General features: G+C 44.7%; 1 protein-coding gene across 2 annotated transcripts in view; it reads left to right on the top strand.

The window, feature by feature from the left end:
- NTN3 (netrin 3) overlaps nt 1-14733 on the top strand; it is a 109072-nt gene that overhangs the window by 39729 nt on the left and 54610 nt on the right. For both annotated transcript variants that reach the window (XM_033166876.1, XM_033166875.1), the window contains one exon: nt 13886-14074. In XM_033166876.1, the coding sequence (XP_033022767.1) occupies nt 13886-14074 (189 nt within the window). The remainder of the gene's footprint in view (nt 1-13885; nt 14075-14733) is intronic.

Genomic DNA, 14733 nt, shown 5'->3' on the forward strand with positions numbered 1-14733 from the left:
AGAGCACTTCACAGAGTGGTTGCTTCACTGCCACCACCAGGTAGGTCCACAAGGGCCCACCAACAGAGGACATTCAACCAGTTCAGCCTCGAATCTGAGGCTGGCTGAGTGACCAATTTTTACCTGAGAAGGGGGCCTTTATGTGAGTGGGGAGCCTCAGACCTAGGGGATGAATGTGCCCACCACCCTCGGCCTCTGTGTCTGAGCCTCAGAACTCTCTCCAGGCCACAACTTCTCCTTGGCTCTGCTTCATGCCCTCCTTGAGTGCTTTTGCCTGGTTGGAATGGGCCCTTGGACTCTGATCCTTGCTTGGGGAAGAGATGGGTGTTTTTGTGTGAGTATGTATGGAGGCTGACATTCTGAACAAAGGCAGAATTTAACAGGGACAACAGAAACTAGGGTCTACTGGAGAGGCAGGGACTGAACAATAACACACCTCCCCTAATGCAGCATTCGTTTGCCACCTAATAATATACCTCTAAGTCTTGTAAGAACACGCTTTCCTCCTCCACACTTATGGCATGAGCCAGATATGCATCAAGAAAAACAGCCTTTTCCACTGCGGTTTGATGCTCCCTGTTTTCTGTGGAACAAGGGCTTGTAGATGGGGCTGTAAAATTAAAAACAAACACAGCTATTATACCTTCAGACATTTCACAGATGAAAATGGAGACATTTATAACCCGGGTCACCTCATTTCCGCTGGTTCGTTTGCTGGTGGCAAAGATGGGTGTTTCCCATTCTCATCCTCTGTGAGCAAGGCCATGTATTATATAATCACATAATGTTAGCCCATGATTATATAATGTTATTCTAGTCGGAATTCAGGTCGGGTGGTGTGGGGAAATGGTCGCCATTGGGAAGGTCACCGCCACCTTCGCCGGGGAAAATGGAGTCAATGAATATATGGAAGCAACAATTGAAGAAAAGGTAGCCCTGATCCATCCTTTTCCCTCCTGAAGCACCCCATGGACAGCATTCTGGGTGCCACATAGTGGGGCAGGGGGAGCCAGAGACAAAAGGTAGGCAGGGCAACATACACAACTCTTTATAACTGCAGGCTACATTCCAGCCACACAAAAAAAGAGGTTCACACAAGTGCTCGACTATTTTGTGTAGTCAAGAGAAGAGAGAAGTGCATTGAAACACCTGCATGGATCAGGGCCTGAATGAGAACCAGGATGGGCTGTACAGCACCTTCATAGGCTCCCAGGCTAAGCTGCTTCCTTGTTATGCTACCTACCATGATGCCAAGGTTTTCTGTTCCTTGCCAGTCACTGCTAGTTAGTGAATTTGTGGAGGGAATCACCTGCTAGTCCCATTGAAATTAATGGACATTACTAACTTAGGTCCATTAATTTCAGTGGGTCTACTCTAAGTAAAAGGTAGTTGAATTCTATCCTATGATAGGATTTTGTGTTTCAGTGGGCATCACTTTACCCTTGTTTATATTGAATCACACTGACCATTTCAATGCCCATTCACCGAGTTTGGAGGGATCTTTTGGGAGCTCTCCACAATTTCTTCTTCTTTTAACCACCCTGATCAATTGGGACTCATCAATAAACTTGTCTACCTCACTGCTCATCCCCACCTCCAGATCATTTTTGAAAAAACTAAAAAAAGCCACCAGACCCAATAGCAATACTTGGGAGAATCTGATTTCTATATTCCTCCATCGGGAGAACTGTCTGTTTTCTCCTGCTTTCTGATTCCTGTTCCATAATAAAGTTACTCATGTATGAGAGGAGTGCTAAGCTACTCTGGAGCTTTTGATGAGGGACTTTATTGAAAGTTTTTATGAAAGTCTTAACTATATAATGCTGACTGGACCACCCTTATCTATATGCTTGTTGACACTTTTAAATAACTCATAAGAGGTTAGTGAAACAGGACTTATCCTTCCAGAAGCCATCTTGCTTCAGCAAGACTTGTTCTTCTCTGATCTTGGTAATTGTATCTTTAACAGTGCTTTCTACCAATTTTCCTGAAACAGGTGTTAAGTTACTCTGCCTGTAATTTCCTGGATCCTTTAAAAAAATTGATGTTACATCGGACACTTTTGAGTCCTCAGGTGTGAAGGTTGATCTTAGGCACAAATTGCTTTCTTTTCTTAGCAGATTAGCAATTTCACATTTGAGTTATTTTAGAACTCTCACGTGGATCCCATTTGAATGCAGTGATTTGTTGATAATGCCTAGAACTTCAAATTTCACCACCACAATTTGTCTCAATTTCTCAGTCTTACCTAATGAGAAAGTTAGTTCAGGCACAGGTTAGTTCAGGTTCTGTCCCACATCTTCTGCTATGAAGACAGATGCAAATAATTCATTCAGATTCTCTGCAATCTCATTATTCTTCTTTAGCACACCTCTGGCTCTCTTGTCCAAAAGTCCACTCACCTTGTAACACAAGTCCTCTGCAGCTTTACTCAGAAGTAAGCCCAGCTAAATTCAAAGGGGGTTTACCTCCATATAAGTGTGGATAAGGTTTCAGCCTTTATGGGCTTGTGTATTCACTAGAGTCAAGATGCACAGAACATAGAGGTAAGATAGAGATACCCCTGGAGTTTCCAGTAAAGTTCAAAGGATCATTTTTCAGTATAGGCATTATTAAACTGCAAAAGCAAAACAACACAAGTAACAAATGTAATACAAGAAATTATTTTTTTAAAAAAATGCAAATGAAGCTGTGGCAAATTTTTCATGATCTGCTTTAAAAATTAATTTAAGGAATCTTTCCACTTCAAACAGAATTCAGAAGGAATGGGATACAGCACAGAGCTAGCCAGAGAAATTATTACACACATACACACAGCCCAATCTCACCCATAGTTCCAGAATGCAACTTGGGCTGTGCTAGAGGGTTAAAAATAATTTAGAATGAATTTACTAAGTCAGGACTGTTCGCTCTAGTCAGACAACTATATTTAGGTATGATCTGCCTCCTGCTTTGATATCTGATCCCTCAACTTTATTTTAATTCTGGTCGGTGTCATCCTGATATTCATTAATATTTCTAAATTGGCAGTTAAACTATTTGGGGTGCTGAGCTTGCTGAATCAAAGCAAAGCACTTTGCAACATCACTCTTTGAGAGCCATTCAGAATGCGTTCCGCCGCAAAGTCCAAACTCAGCCTGCACCAGGTGTCTTTTCATGCTCATACTTCTGGACCAAAACAGCCGTGAGGTTTCCAGAGCCAGAAGTGCTTAACCAGAGTGCTTGGCAAGATTTGGGATACTTTGCAGATGATTATGGCAGCCGTTGTTAAATCTGAGCTGCTAGATAGCTCACATGTATTGTTTTGCAAGCAAAGGTTGCTGGAAATGGGTAGCTCAAAGTTTACAGAATAAAGTCATAAAGATTTAATCTATTAATCAACATTGACATAGGGCAAGATGAAGCCTGTTTTGTGCCTAGCAGTTATCAAGAAATATCATCAAAATACAAATGTTAAAACACTGCAATTTTCTTGGCCGTACCTTAGGAGCAGGTTGACCATATAGTGAAAACATTCATGTCAGGGACAGAACCTAAATCTCCCTCACTTTCAGTTTGGCAGGTCTGTTGATTTAGTTGCTCATGCACTTGCTTTGTGGAGAATCATGTGGACATAAAAAGCATCCTTATACAGAGCAACAAGTGTTGGTTTCTTTAGCCCAGTTTTTAGAATGGTCAAGTGTGAAACTGGACAGGGCTCCTGAACCATCATCTTCATCTTCATCTTCATCATCATCCTGTATATACCATCCTTCATCCTTCATGGTTTACAGCGTGGGTAGGCAAAACTAAGTCCCGGGGGCCAGATCTGGCTCAATCGCCTTCTAAATCTGGCCCACGGACGGTCCAGGAATCAGCATGTTTTTACATGAGTAGAATGTGTGCTTTTATTTAAAATGCATCTCTGGGTTATTTGTGGGGCATGCCTGGTGTTTTTACATGAGTAGAATGTGTGCTTTTATTTAAAATGCATCTCTGGGTTATTTGTGGAGCATAGGGATTTGTTCATCCCCTCCCCCACAAAGTCTGAGGGACAGTGGACTGGCCCCCTGCTGAAAATGTTTGCTGGCCCCTGGTTTACAGTATAAAAAATAAAAAATTCCTTCCAGTAGCACCTTAGAGACCAACTTAGTTTGTTCTTGGTATGAGCTTTCGTGTGCATGCACACTTAGAAGTGTGCATGCACACAAAAGCTCATACCAAGAACAAACTTAGTTGGTCTCTAAGGTGCTACTGGAAGGAATTTTTTATTTTGTTGTTTCAATTACAGCAGACCGACATGGCTACCTACCTGTAACTAGTATAAAAAAAGTCAGAAACAGCTATTTCTGCCCCATGTTCCATGCCACTGCTGCCCTGCTCATAGTCATAGTGTGTGTATGGAAGTAAAGGTAAGCAGTTAATTGCAACCTTCGTGTTCAGTGTCTTGCATGCAGAAGGTCCCAAGTCCAACCCCTGGCACCTTCCGGATGGGCTGCGAGAGAACCGTGGTTGACATCCTAGACAGCAACTGCCAGTCGGTGTAGAAAATACTGAGCCAGTTGGAGCAATGGTCTGACCTAGTATAAGGCAGCTTCCTATGTTCCTTTGGTCAGAGGCTGTGCTACTCTGACTACCATCAGCTGGGGGCAATGAATGAACGAGGGGTGTTTCTTTTGGGGTCCTGGAGGCATCTGATTGAGCACTATAGGAAACAGGAAACTGCATTGGTAAATGGACCACCATAAAATAATCTGCAACTAGATTATTTTAGACCCTGGACTTAATGTTCTTATGAGTGTCTCCTTTATAGAAAACCATGGGCATGGGGAGGCACGCAACATTTCCCTCCCATTCCAACCACGGTTCCATGCTTTGCAACTGCGTCTACATTCTTGATAGGTTCAAACAAAAATCAAGCAAACAGAACAGCTTGCCAATCCTGTAGTTTGTTCAGGGTGCTGAGAGCTATTAGAAGGCTCCTATTTCCCTGACAGAGCTGCAGGTCCCAGAGTTCCTCGGGAAGAGGGGTTAACTGTTAAAGCATCCTGGGAATGGTAGCTTTGTAGGAGGAATAGGAGGGGTTCCTAACAACTTTCAGCACCCTTAGTGAACTACAGAATTCTTCAGGGGAAGCCGTGGCCTTTCAAAATAGTATCATGGCACTTTTAAATGTATGGTGTGAATGTGGCCTCTCCTCACTTCGACGCCACCCCCTGAAATGACTGCGCCCACTGGTGCGATCAAGGCAGCCCCTGGTAAAGGGGCCAAGCTAAACATGGTGTGCAGCTCCGAACCTGCTTATTACTGAATGGTTTCATTAAGATGGTTTTGGGTGGTTGAGGGAGTGGTGGCATTTTCAGGACCTGGATTGCCCTCCTACACGGCGGAAGTAGCAACCCTGCCCTGCAGGCATTGCAGCCAGGCACTTCTCCAGTGAAGGCATGGGGTGTAGCTCCGATCTGTTGTGGCTTTGGCATTGACGTCTGCTCTAGAATTTCATGGAGACTGTTCCATTGACTAATTGCTCCCAGCCAGTTCGCAGACAGTAAGTGTGCTTAATGCTCGGTAATGCTTGGAGGAAGACGGCAGGTTACGGATTCCTGTGGGAGGAGGGTGGCGGATGTCGGTAGCCTTTAGAAACTGAGCGGAGAATTGCAGCGTTATGTAATTGGCCCATTATTTACAAATTAATTGAACCTGTGATTGTTTAATTGGTCATGTGATTTTTGAAAGGCGGGGTGGGGTGGGGCGGGGGAGAGAAATTGGCTGCCCTTGTGTGAGGAAGGAAGCGAGCTCCTATATAATTAGCCTGAAACTATGCAATTAAATTCTTATTAATACCCTCAAACAGCAGGGACCATTCAGGCCTTTAATTAGTGATTAACATGAGACAGGGAGAGATTGAGCTGTAACAAAAACTGGCTCGTGGTTGCAGCACAAGTTTTTAGCTGCTATTCCTCCCCTCGACTTGGGAGGGAAAGGGAAGAATATGCAAACGACATGCTTCGTGGTGGAAGATCAAGCGCAGTCATGTTGAGGAAAGGATCAGAGGGAGACATGCCAACCCTCCCGCGTAGGCTGCTTGTTTTCTTCTGCAATCTCCCTTGGGATTTAATTTGCTCTTGGATGCTGACAGTCGGGTCTGGTGGTCTAGAGCAGGTACAGGGGACCTTTTTCAGACACAAGGGCCATACTGCCTACTGGGAAAAGTTCATGAGGGTCACTCACACATGCCAGTGGTGGGCAGGGCCAAGGGATGCCAACTTGAATAAACTATTGAGGGGAGGGAACAGGTAAGTCACACCCCACACAATCTTATCACATGATGCAGTGCACACACACCATTTGAATGGCAATGCCCATCAACTTTTGGGGGCCCTGCCCCCTCAAATATTTTATCGGGGTGGCTGAAGACCCCTCAGCCCCTAGGAGTTGGCTCCCGCGGCTTGCTTACGACTCCCATCAACTCCCACCGTACCACCAACAGTCAGGGATGCTCAAAGATCAGCAGCATCTGCTGAGTGCAGGTTTTCCACCTTTGAAACAGAGAACTGTGGTCTGTAAAGGAGACATGGCCAACCTAATTCTGCCCTTCATTTTTATTTGTTAAGGTTTTTATCCCATATCATTTGCAATTGTAGCTGGTCTTTGCAAAACCATCCATCTCCTAACAAAATAGAAAATTCTTTCCAGTAGCACATTAGAGACCAACTGAGTTTGTTCTTGGTATGAGCTTTCATGTGCATGCACACTTCTTCAGATACACTGAAACAGAAGTCACCAGATCCTTAAATATAGTGAGGGAGTGGGGAGGGGTATTACTCAGAAGGGTGGTGGGAATGGGTGATCAGCTGATAGGTGTGGAAAACCTGTTGACGACTCTTAACAGCTGCAATTAGTCTTGCAGGGAAAGGCAAGGGGTGAGATGGCAAAATATAGCTTTGTTATGTATAATGAGATAAGAATCCAATGTCTTTGTTCAGACCAGGTTTCTCCATGGTTTTAAGTTTGGTGATTAGTTGCAATTCAGCCACTTCTCTTTCCAGTCTATTTCTGAAATTTCTTTGTATTAAGACAGCTACTATGCACCAGCTGAATTCTTTAAAGGATACATGTGTACGTTACATGCTCTCCAGGGTCTCATTAGGCCTTGATTTCCAAAAATTTCCTAGGCGAAGGTTGGGGTAAAGCCAGTAGCAGAAAAATAACTTTCCTGCTCTAGCATGTGCACAGATAGCAGGAAAGTTATTTTTCAGCTACTGGCTTTACCCCAACCTTGGGAGTGATCTTTCAAAAAACAAACAGCCGAACAAAAAGCCTTTGACTTCACTGATGGCAGAATCTGGCTGCTTTGTGCTTCTTTTGAACAATGCCTCCCACATTGTTTGGCATTTACTAGATATCTTAAATACTTTGGCTTCAACACTGCTAGCCGCCACAGTGTTGCTCTCCAGGTGTTATCAATTGTATATGTGGTTTAGCAGTGGCAACCTTTTAACTGCCAGTGTGACCACATGCATGATGTGGACTAAATTCTTATTTTTTTCCATCAAAATTCATGGATTTAAAAGTGGGGAAGGGGGGAATCTACTGTTTAATGATAGCAATTGTTGAGAGAACAACACAGTGGTTAATGACCAATATGATGCATGGAAACATCTCTGCTGGATTAAACCAAAGGTCCATCCAGTCCAGGGGTTGCAGCACCTTTTCCAGTTTGAGGGCCACATTCCCTTCTGGGCAACTTTCTGAGGGCCACATTCTGGTGGAAGGAGCCAGAGTCAAAAGTGAGCAGAGTGATATGTGCAATTTTTACCTTTGTAGACTAGACTTGATTTTTACACATACCCCTCTCTCTTCTTATACAATAAGCAGTAATGAACATGTACATACCAAGAAAGACTCGTCTTTCCCACTCCTTCCTAGTTTCACCTCCCTACATTACAATCAGGCCATTTTCAACTCTTCACCTTCATCTTATTCAGGACACACAGGTGGGCGGGGGAAGGAATGTCCAAAAGCAGCCATTTCCATATAGATCTGTCTCTTTGGCACAATCGGGATTGTTTCTGTTCCACCACAGTTCAGTTTCTGCCAAATATCGCAGTATTAATCTCTCACTGTCTGCTGTTAACATAAATTCAGAATTATTTACGTAAGTTACAGATTTAGCATAATTAATGATTTAATTATTCCCATGCCATTCATTTAAATGCAAACACAATTTAAACTGGAAGTGTTTAAACTGGAAGTGGGGGGTTTAACTATCACATATTTGTGGACTGAAAAACAACAACAACAACAACAACAACAAATACCAATTGCCATTCAGTGGATTGATTTCCCTTCTAGACATTGGACCAATAAGGGAACATTGGCAATTTCCACTTCTGTTTCCATTTAGGGCTAATGGTTGCATTACTCCACCAACCTCAGTCTGCCCTCAGCCAACCTACATCTACCTGGAAACCCACCATCATCCCTACTAGTTCCAGTGGGCACCTGCCACCACTGCCTGTACTTACGGGCTCCCACACATTTTGGAACCCGGAACCTCCACAAGTAAAGGAGGATTCCCTGCCTTAGACAGTCTCCCTTAAACACACAGAGGGCACTAGGGATGGGGATGGAGCTTGCATCCTCATGCATGCTCTCCCTTTCTTGGATATTCAATTAAGGCCTGAGGAATGCTTGAGTAAGACTCCCATTGATAGCCATTCATGAGAACTGGCCTCTGCAACTTCCATTGATGGTACTGTGGTTCCTTTGAGGGACTCAGAATTTCGTCCCTGGCTACTGTCATCTGAAAACAAGAAGGGGTGAGCAGAATAGGCCATATGCAGAAGCTTTAGTAATTTTCTGGAACAGTTTCTTTCCCCTCTGGGAGAGAGTAGCAGCCAAAATGGAAAATATCTCCTGCACAGGTTACATGCAAAGGTTGCCAGTGCAAACTGAAACAGCGGGAGCTCTAGTTAGCTCTAAATACTTGTAGCTGTCCAGACGGAGTGGATCCAGAAAGTAAATTGGATATCTTTATTTCTGGCTTTATTTCTGTTCCAGGCAGATATATATATAATCTGTCTTCAAGAATCAGATGCACTCGTTTACTTTATCTGATCTGTGATCATTAACATGGAGCGGGGAGGCCTTAGATGAGCAGTAGAGTGTCTGATTTGTACACAGATGGCTCCAGGTCCAGTCCCCAGCACCTGCAGCTAAGACTGAGAACAAATGCCCACCTGACACCCTGGAGACCCACTTCCTGGACAATCCTGATCTAGATGTACCAATGGTTTGATTCAGTAGATGGCCACATCCTGGCTGTTAATATAGGTTATTATATTGATATATAAAAGTTGTGGATTCTAGCACAGTCCAGTTGCTTCCATATTCACCCTCGTTTACATGGTTCCACCTGTTCAAAGAGTAGCCATCAACATGTGAGAAAAAGGAGGGAATGCACCACTGAACAAGAGGATGGAAGCTTGCCTAAATGTTATTCTCTTTTATGGGTACATGCAAATTTAGTAAAGAGGACTTTGATTAGGGGACCTGTGTGTGCCTGCTTAGTTTGCTGTCCTGGTGTTGCTCCCTGTTGATAGGTGACTTCAAGGTCCCTCCAACTATTTATCTTTAAACTGGACTTGGACAACAATTCATGTAGTGGACACCTCCAAGCAGAGGACTGTCCTCGTAAAGTGGTTGTCTTTCTTTTCTAGCAGATGATAAGTCTAGGAAGTGCAGGGACTTGTCAATAGTGACTCCAAAGTTTAAGAATTACTTACTTGACGATGTAGAAATATATTGTTCCTGCAAAGGTTTATGTGATTGCGATGTGGTCTCTTCATTGGGACTTTGGGGGAACAGAATCTCAGGCTAGATACTCCTTTGGTCTGGGAGGAAGCTAAGTATCCTTTACAGAAAGAACCATGGCTCAGTGGTGTCAGGGCACCTCTCTTGCATGCAGATGACCCCAAGTTCAATGCCTTGTCTCTCCAGTTAAAAGGATCAGGTTATATGGGATGACTGGAAGACCTCTGTCTGTGACCCTGGAGAGTTTTTGTCAATCAGAGTAGACAATACTGAGCTATATGGACAAATGGCCTTACCTGGTATGTGGCAGCACCTTCCAGTGTTGGTGCAACTGCAATGGTGCTCCTGTTGCTTAGGTGCTGCTGTGAGTAGTTTTAAGCCCCTCTTTGGCCTCTGGCCTTGCTAAGCTAAACTGTTACTGATGAAGTCAGAGGCAATGAGACAAGCCTGGGCAATTATTTACCCATGCTTCCTTCCCATCTCACCTCTTCACCTCTGATGAATAGTCCTTGAGGGCTTCCCTAACAAAGGGAGCAGAATGCGGAACGTCCTGTACATGGGAACTTCAGGTCAGGAGGAGGGATGTGCCAGCTGCCACTCCCCAAGCAAGAAGCAAGCCACCAGTAGAGCCAGCCTGGTGTAGTGGTTAGAGAGTCAGACTTGGACCTGGGAGACAAGGGTTCAAATCCCCACTGAGCCATGAAGCTCTCTGACCATGAGCCAGTCAGTGCCTCTCAGCCTAACCTACTTCACGGGGTTCTTGTGAAGATAAAATAGGGAAAGGAAAGAACCATGTTTGCCCAGTAATAAATCAGTGGTGAGCCAGAAGTGCCAGTGGGAATGGACACATTTGTCTATTTTGGTTTTTGTCAGCTTCTCATTTTTCCAGCCTCAAGTTCTGTTTGCCACATTTCTGCATCAGCTTGCTATTTTTTTTCAGTTCTCGTGAAAATTCACCAGCATTTTAGTGCACATTTTTCCTAATAAACACATTTTAGAATGCAATTTTCCTGAAGTTCATTTCTACAAGCAATTTTCACATAATACAATGCATGTTTGTATGCTGTTCTTACGAATGTATACATTCTTATGCGCACCTTCCCCTAATACGTGTGGCTTATAAACATTTTTGGGGTGGAGAATAGCAGCGCAAAATTCAGAGAAGTACAAATTTCAGAGGGTAGTTGCATTTCAGTTCATGTATCGTCTTGGGAAGTCTGATTAGGTGGGTCCGCATTAAAAATCTGAAATGAGCCAAGTATCTGTGAGTGGTACTGTTATCTCTTCCCAATCAAGCTCTCCCTTTAAAAAAAAACAAACCATTAAAAGGTAGGCATGGAGCCTCTCCCAAGCCAGAGCTAGAGTGGCCACTTACGCATCACCCAAAAATGCATCGCCAGAAGGAAAACAGGACAAAAGAAGACACAGATTTGCAAAAAAATGCACATGCTAATTGAAGTTTATAGTTGCAAACTGAGAACTACTGAGTTGGAACCAACTAAGCCCTTCTAAGAGTAAACCCCTTAAAATTAATAGAGCCATGTTAGTCATGCCCATTAATTTCAGTGGTTCTACCCTGAGTAGGAATAACACAGGATATAACCTGCTTTCTGTAAGTCAAATAGAAATACAATTCAGCTTACCATAGTGGGGAAGACGGTGACCTACAGTATGTGCCTGCTCACTCTGTTGTCCAGGTTGCGCTCCCTGTAGATGGGCGATGTGTTGCTTTGTCCTCCTTCTTGGACATGTGTTAGTGGCTGCAACATGCCTTAATGGTTTGAGATCAGGGTCAACTCTAGGGGACCCTGTTTTACATCCTCTCCTTCACACTGCCCCATAACTTTTGCTTGGTCTAATTTAGGAGCTGCCCTTCTAATGCCTTGCAATGTGTTGGTCTGAGGCATTTTGGGAAAGGAAAATGGCGGCCTCAATCAGTTTCCCACAATGCCCCAGGGGAGTCACATGGGGGATTTAAATGGTGGCTCCAGCATCCCCCGGTTCTCAGTGAAGTCCCTGAAAAGGATGACCCAGGGCAGGCATCACCAGGAGCAGAGTGTTGGCAAGCCCTGGCCACAACCTGAAGATTCTGGTTGCTGCTGCCAGCTCAGGACTGAATCCCCTTGTGGGTCTTAGTGCACCAATTGGAGCCTGGCATTTAGGAGAATTTATTGTCATGTTCTTTCTGATTTGCTTCATGGGTTTTACAGAGGTGTTTGTTTAATATATACGGGCAGGTGGGTGGATGCACTATGAAAATATGTTTATTGTTATTGTCCAGGCAAATCTTGCTCTGTAGTTAGGAAAGGCAATTGGGAAGGGATACGGGGAACGCTGCTCTTAGCCAGCATGAAACTATTTGAGCTCCCGGAGTCTTCCCCCATGTGCTTCGGAGCTGTTTGATCTTCAAGGGGTTCCCCATCCCCAGCCCTCCCCACTTTCTTCTGTTACAAAGAGAAACAGCGAGATCTGCAAAGCATGCCAGGATGCCGGGTGGAGGGGGGGCAGTGACTTAGCCGAGAGGAAATTTCACGCAAATGATAAGCAGGCCCAGCAGTTAAATCTTGGGCTGACACATTAATGAATTTCACAGCACGCCTGGAAAAACTCTCACCCTGGCCAAGATTCGTTCGGGGAAGGGAGAAATAAGGGCAGGGGCCGCAAGGGCAGTGGACGGTGGCGGGATATAGCCAGAGGGGACCTTGTTCCCATTATCTTTTTGTGATTATGTTAAACAGGAGCTGGCAGTATGTTTACCCTTTAAAAGAAGAAGAAAGTTTGCACAGAAGAATCCTGTCCCCCCCCCCAAACTTTGGTTTCTGTGGTTAATGGGAAGAGGGACCAGGGGTGCAGAAGGAGGGGGAAGGAGCAAAATGAGTTTAGCAGCTTTTTCTGTTGTTGCTGCTGCTACTGCTACCTCTTTCCGCGCACTGCACCCCCCACCTCCATTTCATAACCTGGTCGCAGCTGGTACAGTCCGTGCTCCTTAATAGCTCTGGCAGTGAGTAGCAGAGAGAATGTCCCTGCCGCCCCCCGGCCCGGTTCAAGGTGGGTGGTCTTCTCACGGGCACTAGGCAGGGGCGTTGGATGGAACAGGTTTGCATGGGGGTGGGGGAGATGCAGGAGCCAAGATGAGTGGAGTGACCATTTTCTCCCCATTTTATTTTTGGGGGTGGGAAGAGGGATGGGTCAAGATAGAGATGTATAAAATGAAGGCCGGTGCTGAGGAAGTGTATAAGTGAGGAGCTTTTCCCCTTCTAAAAGTTGTTTGCATTGTTAATCCTACTCAGAGTAGACCCATTGAAATCAATGGATATAACTAACCTGGGCCCATGAATTTCAGTGGATGTAATCTGAGTAGAACTTAAGTACAACCTTGAGTGTTTTCTATCAGTGAATTTTGGGTGGCCTGGAATGGGTTAGGATAAGGATAGTTTTAATCAATGTAATAAATTTAATGATTTTTTTTTCTTTTTAACAGAAAGACTCGGTTCAGATGCCCCATCCCAACAATGCATTAAGACATCGGGCACTTGTGCCTTGGAGTTCTGCACCCCTTTCTTCCCTTCCTCTCACACTCTGTAGTTCCCTCCCTTACTTTCTGGTTGGCGATAACTATAGTTTACTGTGGTGTCAAAATAGAGCAAATCATGGTTACTACAAATGGTAGATTTATTTATTTATTATTACGTGTATATCCAACTTTTCCTTCAATGAGCTTAATGTGGCATACGTGGTTCTCTTCCCCCATTTTATCCTCACAACAACCCTGTGAGTTAGGTTAGACTGAGAGAATGTGACTGGCTCAAAATCGCCCAGTGAGCTTCATGACTAAGTGGGGATTTGAACCCTGGTCTCCCAGGTCCTAATCCAGCACCCTAACCACTACACCACACTGACTTATTGGGAACCACGGCCTTCACCAGGATGCCAAGACTGGGCTGGAGGCAAATGGTGGGCCACAGAAGCCATAATTTGCTCAGTTGGGACATAACAGCAAATTGAGGAGTTGACTTGTACGACAGAGAAGAGGAGAGTGAGTGGGTCTTTCAGATCTTCCTTTGACCTGCCCCATCTCTTCTTTGCACAGCCTGCAACTGCAATCTTCATGCCCGTCGCTGCCGTTTCAACATGGAGCTCTACAAACTCTCAGGACGGAAGAGTGGGGGTGTCTGCCTGAATTGTCGCCACAACACTGCTGGGCGACACTGCCATTACTGCAAAGAGGGCTTCTACCGAGACATGAGCAAATCCATCACTGACAGAAAAGCCTGCAAAGGTAAGGAACAAGAACATCTCCCAACCTTCCTTGTGAGAAAGGACGAGGTTAAGTCCCTTAGGAGTTTGCCAGTTTACTAAGTCATGGCTGGCAACCATTAGGACTGGTACGGCTGAAGTCAGCGAGCCTAGACAGGACATGTGGCATCAGGGACAATGACAGGCCGAGTCAGCTCACCTAGTTTTGTCCTCTGCCTCCCTGCTGAGTTCTACAAGGACCACACTGAGGCTCAGGAGGAGGAAGCTGACTGACTGGTCCATCCCTGGACCAGGTGTAAGAAGGCAGCTAAGTGAGGGCTAGCTGGGATAAGACTGAGGTTGGGGGGGAATTTGCCCTAATGGGAAATAAAAATGTACTGTTGTTAATGATAGATGTGAAGGTCAAATTACATTGAGAAACACACCCCAAAGAGTGAAGTAGTGACCCCAGTGCAAACAAGCGAGTGCCTCAACCAAACCCGACAATCTCTGCTTTACAATCCAGTTTAATTATTTTCAGAATGGACGTTTGAGTTCCTAGCCAAAGGTGAAGGAGACGCACTTCCTAGTTTGGTGCTTCTCTCAGGCAAGAAAACATGGCTCTGTCAGCACTGAATAATTCCTTCCCCCCGTCATGGTTTATTTATACTAATCTGGAGTCTGGGTTTAAATGAGAAGCAG

This window comes from Lacerta agilis, chromosome 13 (genome assembly GCF_009819535.1).
Source record: "Lacerta agilis isolate rLacAgi1 chromosome 13, rLacAgi1.pri, whole genome shotgun sequence".
Lineage (NCBI taxonomy): Eukaryota > Metazoa > Chordata > Lepidosauria > Squamata > Lacertidae > Lacerta > Lacerta agilis.